This window comes from Budorcas taxicolor, chromosome 2, assembly GCF_023091745.1.
Source record: "Budorcas taxicolor isolate Tak-1 chromosome 2, Takin1.1, whole genome shotgun sequence".
NCBI classification, from domain to species: Eukaryota; Metazoa; Chordata; class Mammalia; order Artiodactyla; family Bovidae; genus Budorcas; species Budorcas taxicolor.
Genome location: NC_068911.1, coordinates 33,421,200 through 33,440,591, shown reverse-complemented (window position 1 = coordinate 33,440,591; position 19,392 = coordinate 33,421,200). Strand labels below are relative to the sequence as shown.

The 19,392-nt window shown below is 52.1% G+C and overlaps 1 protein-coding gene across 2 annotated transcripts; it reads left to right on the top strand.

Moving 5' to 3' along the window:
- Positions 1-1,269: 1,269 nt before the first annotated feature.
- Positions 1,270-18,822, top strand: NUBP1 (NUBP iron-sulfur cluster assembly factor 1, cytosolic). 2 transcript variants are annotated; one of them, XM_052663133.1, is made up of 11 exons: positions 1,270-1,301; positions 1,381-1,485; positions 3,124-3,251; positions 8,209-8,277; positions 10,915-10,947; positions 11,699-11,789; positions 12,424-12,578; positions 14,122-14,232; positions 14,507-14,609; positions 17,638-17,721; positions 18,448-18,822. In XM_052663133.1, exons 1-11 carry the CDS (start codon positions 1,283-1,285, stop codon positions 18,504-18,506), a joined length of 957 nt encoding a protein of 318 aa, XP_052519093.1. In that variant the 5' UTR covers positions 1,270-1,282; the 3' UTR covers positions 18,507-18,822. The 2 variants fall into 2 exon arrangements, with proteins under 2 accessions (XP_052519093.1, XP_052519083.1); XM_052663123.1 differs by having other exon boundaries at positions 3,118-3,251; positions 18,448-18,816.
- Positions 18,823-19,392: the final 570 nt, after the last annotated feature.

Sequence of the window (19,392 nt, the reverse complement as noted above, 5' to 3'; positions counted from 1 at the left end):
GAAAGAACTAAAGGAGGCTGGTGCTCAGGCTGATGACTTGAGTGCTTCAGCAGGGGTAGCATCAGTCTCTGAGATGAGAGCTCCAGAGACAGGAACTAGATGGAGGAGAAAGTTGTGGACATGTTTGTCATGCTCACAGGACATCCATGCAGTAAAATCCAATAGGCATCAATGAGATACCTGGGTTTGAACTTAGTGAGAAACAGAGGCTGAAGACTGGGGAATGTTTCATATGGGATATCAGAGGATGTGGAAAGTTCCATTAAAAGTGGTCCAAGAAAAGAGTCTTGAGGAGTGCTCGTGGTAAGAAGTGGTTCTCAATCTTTAGTGGATGTCATTACCATCTGGTGAGAATGTGAAGATGCAGATTCCCAGGCCCATCCCTCTAGTTGTTGATTAAGTAGGTCAGGGATGGGCCCAGGGAATCTGCTCTGCCGCCTGGTTTCCAGCCTTCTGTTCCCAAACACAACAGATGGAAACTCCCATCCCAGGTGAAGCAGAGGCGTTTGGCTGGGAGAGGAGGAGACCTGGCACAATGCTGAGAGAAGCTGTGTTTGATTTCGTTTTACTTTCCCATCATTCTTACAGCCTGTGAGCAGTAGGGAGGGGAAGGTTAGAGAACAGTAGACGCTTTCCTCCCTGCCACCGGGCAAAGAATGAGGCTAAAACCACTGGGTGAAAGGTTGGTTGAGAACAAGATATTCAAGTGACCTCAACATATCACCCACAAAGTCCGTATTAATTACAAATGGAAATGGTACCATTCCCTGACATGTTTCTGTTTGAGCACACAACATCTTTATTAAGTGATCAAGCCCTAATATCACCAGTACTGGGACCAACTGGTATCATGCGCTTCCTGCTGCGCTACAACTTCAAGTGCATTCTGCTAAAAACTTTAACCTGAATTTAATCAAGGGGGTTGGGGGAGCGAGGATGGCAGGCTCCTCCTTAAAATAAAAGTGTATATAAGCTTGAAAATAAAAGTGTATATAAGCTAACAGCTTTGCGTCAATCAAATCTCTTGGGTATGAAAATGGCATTGATGTAGGGCAACCCCTTTGTTTCTAGCAGACACGCTGAAGTATTTCTGATGGATAACCGAGGCTGTTTTAAAAGGAACAGAAAACCTCCCTGAGCACCTGCCACACAGGGTTTGCGCGTGCGCAGAGTCCTCTTTCGGAGACTTATTTCGCGCAGCTGGAGGGTCAGATTGAGCACCACGAGACGGAAATATGCAACCGCGGTTTCCGGTGACCGCGTAAGCGTCCAGAGCAGCAGGATGGAGGAGGTGCCTCACGGTGAGCGCGCGGAGGGGGCTCGGGTAGGGGGAGCTGAAAGGAGAGGAGCCATTCTAACTGTGATCTTGTCTCCGCGCAGACTGTCCAGGGGCCGACAGTGCCCAGGCAGGTCGAGGAGCCTCATGTCAGGGGTGCCCCAATCAGCGGCTCTGCGCTTCTGGAGCTGGTGCTGCCGCGGACCCGGGTGAGAAAGGGGCAAGGTTTGAACGGGAAGTGAAAAGCGCTATTCTGGAAGAGGCGGGGCGTGGGTGGAGTGGGAGGGGGTAGAGATGAGTGACAGGGTCGGGGCCCAGAGGAGGCGGGCGTGGGGAAACGTCTGCAGATAAGGGGCGGGGCTTGAGAAATGAGTGACAGAAGCGGAGCCCGGAGGGGAAGAACGTGGGAAAAATTGGCGGGGTCGGGGCGGAGCCTGACTCAGTGACTGGCGTGGGGTCCAAAGGGGTCTCGGGAGGGGCGGGGCAAGGGTGAAGGTGGGCAGGGTGAGGGGTGGGGCGGAAAGTTTGAGTGACAGCAAGTGGAATTGGTCGGAAGGAAGGTGGCACCAGCCTGAATAGGATATAAACTTTGAAGTCAGGGAGCTTGGGCTTAAATCCTAGCTCTGCTAGCTGTTTTCTTTGGACAAAGTTTCCTTCCTTTTTGAGGAGCGCTTCTCCCATGAATTCAACAGAAGTATGAATTATTCACTTGAAGGCACAGTGTTCTGTGCTGGGTACACAGCTGTGATTGAGACAGAAGAGGTCATCTGTCTCATTTTTAAGCCTTAACTTCTCTGACCCTCCGTTTCCACATCAAACTGGGGAAAAACAGTGTTTTAAGGATTTGAACTAGGAGGAAATACTGAAGGCATAGTATTATAAATGGGTAATAATAATGGTTATCGGTGACAGGTACTAAGTGCCTGCAGTATTTGTCAGTATCTCACTCCCGGCACTCCTGACATTCAGGGCTGGATAATTCTTTGTTGTGTGTCTCTGCCCTGAGCATCGTAGGACGTTTAGCAGCATTCCTGGCCTCTACTCACTACATGTGGGCAGCACTCCTTCCTGTGGCAACCAAAAATATCCCAGGATGCTGCCAAATGCGTCCTGGTGGGGTTTACCCCTAGGTTGGGAATCACTGCTGCATTCAGAGCTGTGTTCTGGACTTGGGAACATAGTACGAACACTGCTGAGTTCCCTGCTTCATGGACTTTATGTTCTAGTAGAGGAGACAAATGAGTAAACCAAGAAGTAAGGAACTCTCAGATGTGCTAGTAGCTTTGTGGGTTTGTTTTGGGGGCCTTTTGGATTTTTTGTAGCTCTTATTACTACCATTGGTGAGGTGCTGTTTCTCTCATGATCCCTTGAAATAGTCGAGGACTTACCTCCTTCCAGCCCATCGGAAGAGTGACATCCCGAGAAAGACAAATATCATATGATATTGTTAATATGTAGAATCTAAAAGAATGATACAAATGAACTTATATACAAGACAGAAATAGTGTCAGAGATGTAGAAAACAAACTTATGGTAATGGGGCGGGGCAGGGGGGTGATAAATTGGGAGATTGAGATTGACATATACACACGACTATAGATAAAATAGGTAACTAATAAGGGCCTACTGTATAGTACAGGAAACTCTGATCAGTACTCTGTAATGACCTATATGGGAAAAGAATCTTTAAAAAAAAAGCTGATATATGCACAGCTATAACTGACTCACTTTACAGCAGAAACTAACATAAATAACATTGTAAATCAACTCTACTGCAGTGAAAATTTAAAAACTGAAAGATTGAGTCAGGAGCTTGGCCACCTGACTTGCTTTCTTTGCAGCCATAGAGGAAATCAAAGAGAAAATGAAGACCGTGAAACACAAGATCTTGGTGTTGTCTGGGAAAGGCGGCGTTGGGAAAAGCACGTTTAGCGCCCACCTGGCCCATGGCCTAGCGGAGGATGAAAACATGCAGGTGGGACCTTGGGGAAAACTGGGAGAGGCTCCGTCCTTTCTCAGGGCTCATGATGGCTGGCAAGGGGCTGACTCTTAGCAACAGTTGAATTGGCCTCTTTGGAATTTACATCCCTGCAGAGAGAACAAGGAAATGCAAGGGAGTTGAGCAATGAAATGAATATTTAATAGAATTCTCTAGCCATGAACATGGATACCAGGTGTACATTTTGGGGGGCTTGCCTATTATTTATTATGTTCAATTCAAGCTTCTTTCTCTTTATGGATCTTTATGAAACCCTCTTTCTGTCTTTTCTAGCCAGGGGTCTGCCAACAAAAACCTGTCTTATGGCCTGTGAGCTCTGGGCAGTTTTTACGTTTATAAATGGTTGTTTTTACAATGTTACATTAGAACCTACGTATCATCCTGGATTTTTCCCACAAAGCCTAAAACACTTTCCATTTGGCCCTTGAAGAAAACATTTGCTCACCCCTGACCTGCCATTCACTCACACCCACGTACACAGAAGAGCAGGAAAATTCAGATTCCCTGGGGCCGCTCTCAGGATTTCAGCTTTAATAAGAGATATGAGAGGGAGAGGAAGAGAAAAATTTTTACCAAAAAGGTCAACTGGAAATTTGCAGTCCCTGTGATATTAAAAAGAAAATACAGGTTATTCATTGGGCCTCATACAGTTTTGCTTTGATCATAGAACAGTATTCACTTTGATCACTTCATGGCAAATAGATGGGGAAACAGTGGAAACAGTGTCAGACTTTATTTTGGGGGGCTCCAAAATCACTGCAGATGGTGATTGCAGCCATGAAATTAAAAGACGCTTACTCCTTGGAAGGAAAGTTATCACCAACCTAGACAGCGTATTAAAAAGCAGAGATATTACTTTGCCAACAAAGGTCTGTCTAGTCAAGGCTATGGTTTTTCCAGTGGTCATGTATGGATGTGAGAGTTGGACTGTGAAGAAGGCTGAGCACCAAAGAATTGATGCTTTAAAACTGTGGTGTTGGAGAAGACTCTTGAGAGTCCCTTGGACTGCAAGGAGATCCAACCAGTCCATCCTAAAGGAGATCAGCCCTGGGTGTTCATTGGAGGGACTGATGCTAAAGCTGAAACTCTAATACTTTGGCCACCTCATGCAAAGAGTTGACTCATTTGAAAAGACCCTGATGCTGGGAGAGATTTGGGGCAGGAGGAGAAGGGGGCGACAGAGGATGAGATGGCTGGATGGCATCACTGACTCGATGGACGTGAGTCTGAGTAAACTCCAGGAGTTGGTGGTGGACAGGGAGGCCTGGTGTGCTGCAATTCATGGGGTCGCAAAGAGTCAGACACAACTGAGCAACTGAACTGAACTGAACTGATCTGATAGTGTTATACCTGATGAAACCATGAGTACTGTTTTGTTTTGTTTTGTTTTTACACAGAATGCATTCCACCTTTTTGGTTTTGCCAAAACTCTGCATAGATTGCCAACTGTTTTTCCACTAGAGGACTGTTTGGGGCCTGCAGGGGAGTTCGGTGTAACATAGAAACAGTTTTATTACATTCGTGTTGAAAGCCTTTCCAGACCATCTTCAGTTCTTTCCACTGCCTTGGTGTGTGCCTTCTTGCATACATTGATGCATTTTTGAAAATTAGTTTTCTCTTTTTGCATTTTGAATGTTGAAATTTATTTTATATGTGTAAAGGCTAACTTTTCATATTTTTCTTATAACTGACTAATGGCCTTTCCCTTTTATTTGGCTTTTTTATTAAGATAGTACTAGCAGGGACTGTAGAGTACTTTTAATTTAACATTGACATTTCAAAACTGCTGTATTGCCAGTTATTTTTTTTAAACTAAAAACTGGATAAATGCCAGTACTTTCTACTTGTGTGAGATAAACCATTCTATTCCAGTATGAAATAGCATCCTAAGTTCTTAATAAAATAATGGCTAAATTTCCTGCACGAAAAAAAAAACCAGTAAAGGCAGCCACTGTGGGCAGGGGAATGAAGCCCACCATTCCAGCCTGCCCTCAGTGTGTGTGTACATACACACAGATACACAAATGCACAACGACCTCTTTGATACCTCACCGAGGACTCCAGGAATATATATATATATTAAATCATTGGGTTAAAAAAGAGTTGACTTTGGGGGTCAGCAGACTTTTTATATAAAGTGCCAGATAGTAATTATTTTAGGTTTTGTAGGTTATACAGTTTCTGTAGCAACTCTCAGTTCTGCCCCTTTAACACGAAAGCAGCCTGTGAACAAATGACTGTGGCTGTGTTCTAATAAAACTTTGAATTTCATAATTTTCACATGTCATGAAATAAAAATATTCTTTTGATTTTTTTCCCCCTACTCTAAAAATATAATAGCCATTCTTAGCTGTGGTCTGTACAAAAACAGATGGCACTCTGGTTTTGGCCCCCGGGTTGCAGCTCACCAGCCGCTGGCTTGGTTTGTAGCCCAGCTGCGCCGGTGCTGGCTGGCGAAGAACTTTGTTGCAAGAGGACTGAAATGCTGGGGAGGCCGTGGCCTTCTGGAGACAGTGCCGAGGTGGGACTAGGGGCTCTGGAAAGCTTGGTGTTTCTCTCATTGACTGTGGCTCTGAATTCCGCTTGTAACTCATTTCTCTTCTGATCGTTTTATGATGTGTGGAGCCACTCCCATTGGCCTGCCTGACTGATGTGGGCTTCTCTGGAGTCTGGTATCTGTTACCTAAGGTGTGCTGGAGGGATCTGGTGAAAGGGAGAAGGGACTGCCCGGTGCCAGCTGGGCAGCAGGTTGGAGAAGGCGTCCTCTGGGCTCTGATGGCAGCTGGTGGAAGGTGGTGGGAGGAGGTATAGGTAGAAGCGCAGAGCCGGAACCGCCGGGGCAGACTGGACAGGTGGGCAGGGCAGGGCCACTGCGGCTGCTGCTACAGTGGAGGAGCCAAGAATGGGGCTGGGCCAGCCCAGGAGGCTTTAATGCCCAAGGAAGACATTCCCGTGGGAAAGAGGGTGGTCTGAGCGTTACTACAGCACTAGTCGAGTGTGTTGTCAGAGGGTGATGGTGAAGCAGCAGCAAACGTTGTTCTTGTCTCCATGAGGGACCACAAGGTCACAGCTGGGGTGGTGGCTGGAACCAGTGGCAAGAAATGAGAGCAAAGCTGGGGAGATGGAATAGCAGGGTGTCTAACTGCTGGAGAAGAGGGAGGGTCCGACGTCTAGCTGAACCTGTGGGTCCAGAGGGGGCCGAGGTCTAGTGTGGTGGCCAAGAACACAGGCTCTAGAGTCGGTCTGCCCACCATCACCTCCCAGCACTACCCACACCACTGCTGTAACTGTGGGCAGGTTATCAGACTCTCTGCCTCTGTGTTCTCATCTGTAAAATGGGACTCAGTCCTGAGTGAGATGATACATGTAACTGTAAAATGCTTAACATGACACTTGATGCATAGGAAGTGCTCAGTCAGTGTCCCTGATAGTCATCATTCTTATTTCTTCATTCCACTACGTGGAGTATGGAGGGGGTGAAGACTACCTCAGGAATAAGTGCATGGGATATCTTTTCTGCATCTTTCACTCAAGATACCCCTTCTGTTGGGGGTGGAGGGGATGTATTAATACTTCCTCAAAAGGAAACTGGTTAAACTGTTCCCAAAAGAGAGTCAGACATTCTAGACCAAGAGGCTGGAAACTCGAGAGTATTGATAGAAGTCTCCCGTTAGGATTGTAGGGGTGGTGTAATTTCCCAGGTCCTCAGGCTCTGATGTAAAATCTCTGGGCCATTAAACACACACCAGCCTGAAGCCTCAAGAATGGTCTTTAGGGTGAGTTCTGTTGCATTCTTCTTGAGGTCCAGCAGAGGGTGCATGAGGCAGATGGTGATCCAGAGTATGAACCCCTTTGCTGACCCCAGTGAGGATCACAGGAGGAGATCACCGGGGATTGTTGAGAGAATGGAAGAGGGAAGCAAGAAACGAATTTGGGGCAAGTTAAAAAGTTACCCAGAGGTGCTGCACTTTGGATCTAAGACATAAGAGCTTTCAGGATGAATAGCTCTGCTCTTTAGAGAGTTTCTAAGAGCTGTCTCAGACCTTTTCACATATCACATGGGGAAAGCAAGGCATTCGGGGTGGAAAGAGTCCTCCTGGGCTGGACATGTCACTAGCAAAGAACTTCTGTATGTTTCCTTATTCTTACTTTCTCCTTTAGAAGTTGAACCTATGCTGCTGTTAACCTTCAGCATCACAGGGAAACAGGGCTTGCTCAGAACTCAGTCTGAAGGTCAACTGGAGGGTCAACTCCGGCCCTCCTCGCCAGGCCCCCAGAGCCGTGGGAGGAACCCTGGTGTTGGAGTCCAGAGACCTTGGTTTAAGTCTCAGCTCTCTTCCTTGCTCATTGAACAAGTCTCTGGGCATCTCTGAACTGCAGTTTCTTCTTCGGCAAAGCAGAGTTATAATGATCACACACGCACACGCACACACACACGCACGTGCACACACACACACACACACCCCAGACTGAACCGCAGTTTCTTCTTTGGTAAAGCAGTTATAATGATCACACACACACACCCCAGGACACACACAACCCAGGACACACACACACACACCCCGGGATACACACACACACCCCCAACAGGATGTGGTAAAGACCAGGTAAACAGTGGCTGGACCTGAATCTGCGAACAACCTGACATCCTGGTTCATAAGCTCACCTTGATAATAGGCCGTATTGAGGGTGGCAGGGGTTGGGGGGAGCATGGGGGTGTTGATGTACTTTGCAGTTGTTGGGAGTCTTGACTGTGTCTCCAAGGCCCGGAGGGAATGTGGTAACTCTGAGACTCCACTCGGTCCACGTTCCACCCGGTTTCTCTGTGTCTTCTCCCCTCCCTCCTTTTGCTCAAACCCCGACCCCTCCCGATCGTGCACATCCAGAGGATTGGACCTGCGTTGCGTCACTGCTCTGGTCTTTTGTTCCCCAGGTTGCTCTTCTAGACATCGATATATGCGGGCCGTCAATTCCCAAGATCATGGGATTGGAAGGAGAACAGGTAAGAGCAAAATTTAAAAAACACTGGAAAATATTTTCTGGTAATAAACCTGAGCCCCGAACTGCGCACCCTAAGCCAAGGGGTCAGCGGAGCGCCTGTGTTTTTACCTGGATGTGACCACAGCAGGGAGGGTTCAGTCGACGGTCTACTTTTAAAACAGCTGTGAGTTTGGGGGTGTGTTGGAGGGGGGTGACCTATCTGTAAGTTCATCCAAGCCATCTGAGAAGTGTTCGTTTCGATGCCGTCTTAGAGGGGAAGGGAAAGAGCAAGTCAAATGCAGAAGTCAGACACGAAAACTTGGTCCTGTCTGGGAAAGCTTGAGCAGGGCTGGCAAGGGCTCTGTAGGCTGGAAGCAAGGGAATATTTCTGCCCCTGTGGTCACTGGGGAAGTGAGGGGAAGTGAGACCGCGAGGCAGGCGGGTGACGTGGGATTGGTGGGGGGTGCAGCCGAGATAGGTGCCGCTGCCTCCTCCCACCTTGGTACACAGAGCCGGCCAGGAAGGGGCTCCCCAGGCGGGTGTGTTTTGAAGCCAGCCTGGAGGACCATCCTTGTCCGGGGCTGTCGGGATGGGTCAGGGTGGGTTCATTCTTTACTGAAGCACTGGGTGCTGCGGTTCAGAAGTGAACAGGCAGATAAAGACCCTGTCTTCATGGGAAGGACGGGTGACAATAGGAATCTAAGTGAAGCGAGGGGATGGGACAGATGGCAGGGAGAGGGACCCGGGGAGCTGCTCTCTGGAAGGAGGTGGTCAAGGGCACCCTGCTCAGAGAGCCAGGAGGAAGGCATGCTGGGCTGGGGGAGTGTGCTCGTACCCAGGCAGAGTGGCCCTCAGGGTGGCAGAGAGTAGCCCAGGCAGATGGGGCCAGCCCCTAGGGACTCTGCTCAGGGCTTGGCACTTGCTTCCCATGTGCTGAGAGGTGCTGATGCCATGCGGGGTCAGGGCAGAGCAGAGGGACCATGGCTCTGACTGTGCACCCACGGGCAGCAGGCTCTGGAGCATGGGTCTCCCTTCATCGTCAGTCACATGCAGATGCTCCTCACCGAGCCAGCGCACATGTCGTTTATTAAAACTGAACATTGTAAATGGTGAGAAATTCCAGGCTTTTCTTCTCCTACGCTGTTGGATCATCGGGCTTACCCCCTCTTTCAAGACCAGTGACTTAGAGTATTAATAGGAATTAATGGGTTTGGGTTTTTTTAATTTGAAGTATGACTTCAAAGCCAGTGACAAAGAGTCACATATTACCTGAATTGCATTTCTGTCAAATGTTGGGGACAGGCACCTCTGTAGACACAGTAGACCCATGGTCACCTAGGAGTGGGGGGAAGTGTGGTGGTTGGGGGTGACACTTGAGGGGTGCAGGGTATCTTCTTAGAGTAACCAGGATGTTCTAACGTTGATTGTGGTGATGGATGTGCAATTCTGTGACTATCCTGAAGCCATTTAAGTGTATACTTTAACTGGGTGAGCTGTGTGGTGTGTGAATTATATCTGAGTCAACTGTTTACAAAAGTAAGATGTCATCTGGAAAACTGGGCCTTCTCTTTTGGCTCCAACATTGCCCGAAGCATAAATTCTAAGGCTGATGTGCAGTTAGAAATTGCGTAAGTTCCAGTTTCACAGGAAAGCGTCGGAGAGGACCTCAGCCCTGGCAGCTTGTTGTTGCTTAGTCGCTAAGTCGGGTCCAACTGTCCTTTGACCCCAGGGACTAAGGCCTGCCAGGTTTCTCTGTCCGTAGGATTCTCCAGGCAAGAATACTGGAGGGGGTCGCCATTTTCTTCTCCAGGGGAGCTTCCCGACCCAGGGATGGAACCTGGGTCTCTTCCCTTGGCAGGCAGATTCTTTACCACTGAGCAACCAGGGAAGCCCTCAGCTTGGCAGTTAGTGAACACCTAACTGGAAAGTGTCTGGGTCTTGAAATAGCCCCTGCTTCCTGCCGACACCCCATTTCCAGGCCTTGTCCCCTGGGGCAGCAGCTCAGGTCACCAGCAGGAGGGCTCCGTGTCCGCTGCGTCACTCAGGGTCGTCCCTCCACTCCTTTGGAGGCCGCCTCGCTGTTCCACAGTCACCTGCATCTTCGCAGCAATGCCCAACCGGTTTCTGTCATGCTTTTAAAATCCCCCAGATCATACCGCACTCTGATGAACATTGATTCCCTGACCAGATATTTAAGCAGAGTTTCCAGATCACCCAACCTGGGAGGGGGAAGCGTATGCACTCTATCGTCTGTATCTCTGGCTTCCCAGGTGGCGCCAGTGGTAAAGAACCTGCCTGCCGATGCGGGAGACATAAGAGACACAGGTTCGATCCCTGGGTTGGGAAGATCCCCTGGAGGAGGGCACAGCAACCCACCCACTCCAGTATTCTTGCCTGGAAAATCCCATGGACAGAGGAGCATGGTGGGCTGCAGTCCATAGGGTCGTGAAGAGTTGGACACGACGGAGCAACTGAGCATGCACCTGTATCGCCTAACCCTGACCCCCTGATGTTCACTCCCTGTAAAGAACTCAGTGGCAGCCTTTAAGACTACGAATCGTAATTTATAAAACTGCCCTCCTACTCCATAAACTTTGTGTGTAAAGCGTGACCAGGCTGTGTAATTTCTCACAAATGAGACAGGCTCCTGTTTCCGCAGGTTCACCAGAGCGGCTCGGGCTGGTCTCCAGTGGTGAGTGCCCACCCCAGGCCTTCCCTTCGGGGTGGTGTGTACATAATGGATAGTGGTGGGCAGTCGATCGGTGACTGTTTATTAGTCAACAGGTAGTCATTGAGGCACTTTCCTGGGCCTGGGGGATCCAGTTAGGACCAGAGATTGCCTCAGAGAGTAGCTCTTTCCAGTTTGTGGGCCAAACAGTTGCCACCATCCTAGATGGAAAGTAGTGATATGCCAGTGAATGACTGTGGCCCTTTTCCAATAAAACTTTATGTATGAAACCAGAAGCGGGGCCAGCCAGATTAAAACAGCAAGTTTGATTTTGTTTAGTCGCTCTGACATGTCTGACTGTTTGCGACCTCAAGGACTGTAGCACACCAGGCTTCCCTGTCCTTCACTGTCTCCCAAAGTTTGCTCAAACTCATGTCTACTGAGTCCTGATACATCCAACCATCTCATCCTCTGGGACCTCCTTCAGAGGAGGCAGCATCTATTTCAGCTGAGCTCATTGTCATTGCCACCTAGGGCCATATGGTGGCTCTTTCAATCCCCCCAAATATGGTAACCTTTTTTTTTTAATGATTTCTTTTTTGGGGGGGGGGGGGGTGGGTGGGAGAGATTTAAGGATTCAAAAAGTGAATATATACTCACATCACATAGTACCTCTGCCCCCTCAGTTTCTTCCGCTAGCCCTCAGACACAAGACATAGGGAAGTGCCTGGCACTGTGGTTTGAAGTAAAATGTCTCTTGCATCATCCTTTCCAGTTCCTGGAAGACAACTTGGGGGTGATGTCGGTGGGTTTCTTGCTCAGCAGCCCTGACGATGCCGTCATCTGGAGGGGACCCAAGAAAAACGGTTTGTCACTCTGCTTTCTGTCTCTCGTCACGTCCTTCCAGGGGCGGAAGCGAAGCCCGTCCCGTCAGGACGGCCTGTGTCTCTGGTGGCCTCTTTCTTCACTGGTTGAAGAGAGCCCATAGAAATAACAGTTTTATGTAATAAATACAACGTTACAAATTTTCGTATCTCTGATGGGTCTTTCTCTCCTGAAAACCCACCTAATCCTGAAATGATCCCTCTGGTGGTGTGTGCTCTTGTTTGTGTCAGAGAGAGGAGGGTGTGGGGTGAAGTCAGTACTGGTTTGACAGGGTGTCCAGGCTGCAGATACAGAAGTGCCAACCTGGGCAAGGCTCCTCAGCCTCAGAGCTGTGATGTTCCGAGCCAGACAGTCCCTTGTTGGGGAGGTTGGGGGGTGGACTGTCCTCCGAATCACAGGGTGTTAGCAGTTCCCTGGCCTCGCCACCCTGGAGGTGAGTAGAAGAACCTCCCTAGTTTTGGATAAGCCCCCAGGCACTGCGAGACCCCACCGATGGAGTGCATAGACGAGCTGTGCGTAAGGGTCAGGAGCTGTGCTTTTGTAGGGTCAGAGGACAGGAGCCAGCATCACTGCAGCTTCCCCCGCAGGCATGATCAAGCAGTTCCTTCCCCGCAGGCATGATCAAGCAGTTCCTCCGCGACGTGGACTGGGGCGAGGTGGACTACCTCATCGTGGACACCCCGCCTGGGACGTCGGACGAGCACCTCTCGGTGGTGCAGTACCTGGCTGTGGCGCACATCGACGGGGTGGTGATCATCACCACGCCACAGGTGGGCGAGGGCCGGGCGGAGCGGGGTCCACGCTGCACTACATCAGGGGCGCTCTTTCTCCCACAGCCCAAGACCCTGCACTCCCCAACACCCTGGCTGGGATCAGCAGAAACCTTATGTTTATCTTCAGTTCAGCCATTGTCGGTGGACGGGGAGGCACGAGGTGGCTGGGGTGGCGGCTGCCTAGAGCAAGGGTGGAAGGGGGCCTGGCCCAAGGATGGCGGTGGAAAGAAGACGGATGCTTCATTAGAAATGTTTCCTGATGGACCAGCCCTGCGCCTTTAGGCCCTTAGACCAGCCGGGCTCTCGAGAGCAAGTCCCAAAGAAGTGACCTTCAGGGACAGTGGAGCTGGGACATCCACCACAATGGCGGGTGCTGACAGCGGGCAAGGCTTCCCACATGGGGACTGTGTGCTTTCTGTGAGCTGAAAACCACTCTAAAAATGGTCAAAAGCAACAGCAGCAATCAAGTTGACACGGGAGTGGCCTCTCCAATACCACATTTGCTGTGAAAGGAAACAGACCCCACTTAGGTTCAGGAGGAGGGCAGTGGCCGCTCAGGAAGCCGGCGAGGACGTGCTGTCTGTGCTCCTGTGTGTGCCACTTGTCTAAAAAACAGGACTTCAGGCTGGGCACACCCACTTCCTCGGAGCCTTGCACATCCAGCAGCTGGCTTCCTGGGGGGGTCATTTTTGAGAAAGCAGGGCTTTTAGAGGACACTAGGGAGAGAACCGGAGGCCCCCTAAGGAGATGCTTAGTACCAGCGGATTTACTTTCTAGCCAAGCCGTTTTGTCTGCACCCCAGCCTCCAAGGGCTCAAGGGGCAAATGTGGGCCTCAGGAGAGTAGACTCAAAGCCCGGGTCCACTGGGGGCCCATGACTGTTGGAGCTGTACTTGACAGCACACAACACTTGGACATGTGTCTGCAATAAAATTATAGATGGACTGGGGAGGGTACTAAGCTCTGATTACCCACACTCCACACGCTGTAAGGCACACAGAGTCCAGAAGTGAATTTGCAGGGCTCCAAACCGGGTAATATTCCTCATTTTCTTTTGGTCCATAAAGTTGTGGTCATGATAACCGAGGTCAGAGGTTGGCAGACTTTTTCTGTTAAGGGCAAGAGAGGGACTGTTTCAGGCTTTGTGGGTCACAGGGTCTCCGTCCCATCTCCCCAGTGATACCATCATGGGATGAAAGTGGCCAGAGGTAATGTGGTGGGCAGGCTGTGCTCCAGAACTCGATCTACGAAAGCAGGCAGCCAGGCGAGCCTGCAGGCTGCCCCCTGCCTGAAACAGGGCTCCCGCGTGGTTGCATGAAACACTTATGGAATGGTGGTTCGGTTGCTAAGTGGTCTCTGACTGCAGTTCTGCACTGGCAGGTAGGTTTTTTACCGTTGAACCACCAGGGAAGCCCTTGCATTCAGAGTCTCTAAAGCGTCACGGCAGTGACGCCGCAGCCCTGCAGCCGTCCCTCCACCATGCAGTCGTTCCCTCTTTGTGCCCAGACCCTGCAATAACCAGTCTTCTGGAACCTTAACAGGAAGTGTCGCTCCAGGATGTCCGGAGAGAGATCAGCTTCTGCCACAAGGTGAAGCTGCCCATCATCGGGGTGGTGGAGAACATGAGCGGCTTCATCTGCCCCAAATGCCAGGTGAGAGCATGTTCCCCCCAAGGTCCCGGCCTCCACACTTGGGGAGATGGTGGCGTCAGGTGTCTGGGAAACCGTTTCTGCTTTCCCCATCGTTTGGGAACTGGAATAGTTTTTAAAAAAACAAAACAAAACAATCCTCTGTTGCCGATTTAACAGGAATTCTTTTCACACACAGAAGAGCCTTTTTTAAATTTAAAGTTTGTTTAAAGTGTGGTCCATTCATACAATTCTGACACAAACTCAGGATTCCTCCCCCTTTCACATTGCCTTTCAGAAAGAGTCTCAGATATTCCCACCAACAACAGGGGGTGCAGAGGCCATGTGCCAGGACCTGAAGATCCCGCTGCTTGGCAAAGTGCCTCTGGATCCACGCATAGGTGGGTGCGTCCCTCCTGCGTGGGGCCTGTGTGCCCTCCAGCTCAGAGCAGCAGGGAAACACACGGGCGTGTGGTGAAGGAGGGCCTCGGGGAGGCGGGAAGGGCCTGCAAGGGTGGAGGAGAGACTGGTCATGGAGGCACCTGGTGCAGGGGGTGGGAGGAGAGGAAGTCAGCAAGGAGAGGGGCCAGGCGGGGGTGACCGGGGGGAGGAGGCGAGGGCATGTATTCGAGTCCTGTCTCACACAGGAATTAGGTCCTGGCGTGAAAGTCATCGATAGCATTAGCCTTGAGAACCCCGAGGAAGGGCACCCCACCTTGTCCTGTCTGCAGGGAAGCCCGGCACAGCCCTCCTGATGCCCAGATGGGTGAGCAGGAGGGCACGTTGCTGGCCTGACTTCATGGTTCACGCTCCTCTCTGGGTACCAGAGTCCTCAGGGCCCCCATCTCCACGCCGCACTCACTCCAGGACATCACCTTGCTGCGTGGAGTCGGGGGACACCCACCACCGACTTTGTTTCCCCACCATAACAGAGTCAGGCTTGCTGAAGTTAGATGTGTCTGTGACGAGGAGGTGGGGCAGTGAGGTTTTGCAGACGAGGCCTAAGGGGGCCAAGGGAGACTGTCGGGGAGTCGGTGTGGACAGCTCTGCAGCCAAGCCTCGCGGTTTGGACCCCAGCTGCCAGGAAATGAGACCGGGGAGGATGGGTGCTGTGTGTGCTTAGAGGCTGAGGCCATGGGCCACTTGCACTGGTTGGGAGGCGGTTAGGGCCGGATCGAGCCGGGCATCAGCGTGGAGAGGAAGGGACACAGAGAGGGGAAGCGACAGGCTGGAGCAGGTGGGGAGGAGGAGGTGTCCCCAACGTCCGTGCTGCCCAGCGTGACCCCCGGGGAGCTGGGGATGCCCCCCAGAGCCAGTGAGCAGGGGAGAGCAGGCTCCCTGCTGGCACTGTGTGGAGCGGGCAGGGCTTTAGCGTGCCAGCTGGTAAGAGGTCAGGAGCAGAGGGGGCCGTGTCCACAATGGGGGGACAGCATAGAGGGGGCTGAGAGCACAGTGTGGAGGAGGCCTGCCCTGAGGTGGGGGTGTGAAGACCCCAAAGCACCTGTGTGCCCAGCAGGGTGGCTCCTGGAGCCCCCTCAACGGTGCCCACGTCCAGCAGCACTTGTGGTACCCGGTTCCTCCCGGGAAACAACCCTGGCTGCTTTTCCAGCCTTCCCAAGTCTCATCTTCGCATTGACCAGTGTGTCCCTTGGGGTCGTAGGAGCAGGTACCGCCCCTCAAAGCCCCTGGAGGCAGGCTGGCTGTGCAAGTGCGTGGGGCTGGGTGGGCGGTGGGCCTGAGTGGCCACTCCCACCAGCTGCAGGCTGTGGTGGCCTCAGTCCTCAGAGGCATTGGTAGGAGAGGCGGCTGGATGGCAGCCTCGGGGCTCAGTCCTGAGCTGCGAGGACGCGGTGCCATCCAGTGGGCACGCTCCTGTGTGACAGGGCGCACCTCCCCAAACCTCATCTCCAGTTGAAACTGCAGAGCTGGGGGCAGCGAGCATGGGAAGGGATGGGGGTGAACACTGCCACGGGCTGTGGCGAGGCGGACAGGGCCCAGTGAGGCCGCCGAGGCCCCCAGAGCCACTTTGTGCAGTGAGGGAGCCACCCCGTCACTGGGGAAATGGGAGGCTGCGCGTAGCCCCTGTGCAAACACGCAGCGAGGGAGCTGCCGGGCTTTGGTGTCGGGATCCCAGCCTCCCGGGCCCTCACCCCAGGTCTGGACCCCCCCGCCACCCCCATCGCCCCTCCACTGCCTCTGGGCTCGGGCAGGTCCTTGTGGGGCTCTGAGCCTTAGGCTCACCTATTAGGTAGGGATGTGATGCAGCCACTGTGGGGGCTGCACGGGTGGGGGCATACGCGAGGCAGGTGGTCTCGGACAGGGCAGGGAGAGCGGAGGTTTGTGGAGGTGGGGAGCTGACCAGAGCAAGTTGTGAGGGTTCGGGCAGGTCTCCTGGGGAGGGGAGGACGAGGAGCGAGAGGACGCTGGGTGAACATCGGGAGGAAGTGGCCCCACGAGCCTTCTGTGGGACCCATGACCTCCCAGACCTGGTCTGTAAGCAGGAACTCGGAGGCTTCCCTGGATGCTTCTACCCACAGTGCCCAGGCCAGTGCGTGGGGCCCCTCTCCGCACCCCCAAACCCCTGAGTGTTCCTGTCCTACCCAGCAACGCACTGGGGAGACGATTCCTCCACAGTTGGCCCGGCCAGCATCCCCCCAGAGGCTGGGGAGCAGCTGTGGGTTGTGGGACCACTGATCCAGCTTCTCCAGCAGGGACGGGGGCCGGGGGGGCGGGGGCAGTGTCTACTCAGGACCAGACAGGAGAGGAGCTCCCCCCGGCCCAGGACCCCCCATGCCCACCTGGATGGGTTGATGCCAAAGTGGAGTGACTTTCAAGATACATTTGCAGAGGGAGAAGTCAGCGGGTGGAATACGTGTATGCTCCCAAGCATTTTTTAAAAGATACTTGAGTGTGTATATGTATGCATACGCCACACTCACATGCATGTATTGTTTCTAGAAAGACAGCTGACACCCCAGTAGCTCCCCTTGAACTCGTTCTTCACGGTGTAACCTTCTGTCCTCCGTACTCTTTCACTCTGAGCCTTCATTATCTTCTTACTGGAGAATGAATCGATCTTTTTAAAATGCAGGTCCCCGGGCCCACCCAGGAGCTGCTAAATCTGTTCTTTATGGGGCCCTGGAACCTGCATTTGCCACACTTCACCCAGAGTCAGACACACACACACACCACACCACACCCCCCACCCCCAGCATTGCCCAGGCACAGGTCAGAGCTATGAGGCAAAGCCAGCCAGGCTCGCTGCTGGGTGGAGGGGAGGCAGGCAAGGTCCCAGAGACCCCGATGTCCTGTCTCAGCTTTGATCTTCATTACGAGGAAGGTGGGCCCAAGATCTTCCGTGTCACTGGCACAGAAGGAGCCAGTGTGTTTTCTTGTGGGTTTTAATTTTCCTTGCTTTGTTTCTTTAAGGTAAGAGCTGCGACAAAGGACAGTCTTTTTTGGTGGAAGCGCCAGATTCACCAGCCACTGTCACCTACAGAAGTATAATTCAGAGTAAGTGCTTAAGGGGACCTGTGAATCCAGAGGGCCATGGGGCCAGGAAGTGACGCAAGTGAGCAGAGTGGGCTTGGGAGTGGGAAGAGCCCATTCGGGGTTGTGAATGGCCATGCAGCCTCCATGGGGACATGGGTGTGGTGGGGTCTGGGGTGACCCCCTCAGCCCAGGAAGCCAGGAGTCTGGGAAATCTTCCAGTCCATCAGTGTTATGAACTAAGTCATAGCTTAAATACACGGCGAGGGTGAAGTTTACAGTATAGGAAATATTAATGTTACACCTCAGTAAAACTGTAAAAAGAAATTAAGGGGGGAAAAAAAAAACCACAGTGAGCCAAACCAGACCCAGATGCAGGCCTGATTCAGTCAACGGGCAGCTGTCAGGGGCCTTGAAGTTGAGGCAGACGTGTCGGTAGTTAAAGCTCCAGGGTCCTGGCTTGCGGCTGAGCCCTGCTGGCCTAGTGAAATGGTGTCCAGGGTAAACAACATTTCCTGGATCCTTGATCTGGAGAACGGGCCAGGAGGCCTCCAGCCGTGGTTGTAACCATGGACGGGCAGCCAGCAGTACTGGGCTCACTTGCAGAGATTCAGGGCATCAGCTGAGATGGGACTCTGGGGTGAATTAAGCCACCCGGGGACTCCGCCCCATTCAGACGCGGCCTCGCCGGCACAGGACAGGGCCACTGAGAGCCCCTAGTGCTTCTGCGCCCGCTCTCCTGTTTTCCAGGAATCCAGGAGTTCTGTAGTCAGCATCTGCCAGAAGGAGAGAACCTCGTCGGCTCCTGAGACAGGAGGCCATGAAGGGCAGCAGCACGACCCGTCCGTCACGCCTGGCCAGCGTGGGGACAGCGCGTGGGTCACAGGCAGAAAGGGACCAGCCCCAGGCGTGGCGTGACGTCACTTTTTCAGAGACACTTTAATCATCTAGCATTTGTACACCTTCCTTTAGAACGTATGTAACGGACGTTCTTTACAGATGAGCCATTCGAAAAATAAAAACAGCTCCTCCAACCTCTGCCCCGAGGCCTGCTTCTCATGAAAACCCAGCAGCTTGGGGGCCATGGACTTCTCTGTCAGAAGCGGTCCTGTTACAGAACATCTCACTTGTGCCTTTGCTGCCTCGGAAAATAAGCCTGAAAAAGAACCAAAGGGATAAAGGGAGGAACGTGTGACTTTGCTGTAGCATCGTTCTTGTGGTTTAGTCACTAAGTCATGTCCGAGTCTTTGCAGCCCCCATGGACTGTAGCCCACCAGGCTCCTCTGTCCATCGAATTCTCCAGGCAAGAATACTGGAGACCCAGGGGTCAAACCCAAGTCTCCTGCATTGGCAGGCGGATTCTTTACCACTGAGAGCATAGCACAGACACTGTTCTCAGATAGAGGAAAAATTCAAATAGCGACAGAGCCTCCCACTGGGGCTTGGGCCGAGCTCAGTGCACAGGATGCAGCCGGGCACAGTCAAAAACCTGCGAATCACCCGCATGAACAGAACTAGGGGTCAGTGCCGACACACCATCCTGGAATTACGTGTTTACTGAATCTGGCAGTGGGCTTCCCTGGTGGCTCAGCTGGTAAAGAATCCCCCTGCAATGCAGGAGACCCAGGTTTGAGGCCTGAGTCAGGAAGATCCCTGGAGGAGGGCATAGCAACCCACTCCAGTATTCTTGCCTGG

Coding starts and splice junctions, on each gene's coding strand:
- NUBP1 (XM_052663123.1), top strand. Junction 3,252..8,208: donor CGGAGGATGAAAACATGCAG/GTGGGACCTTGG, acceptor TTTGTTCCCCAG/GTTGCTCTTCTAGACATCGA. Junction 17,722..18,447: donor CTACAGAAGTATAATTCAGA/GTAAGTGCTTAA, acceptor CCTGTTTTCCAG/GAATCCAGGAGTTCTGTAGT.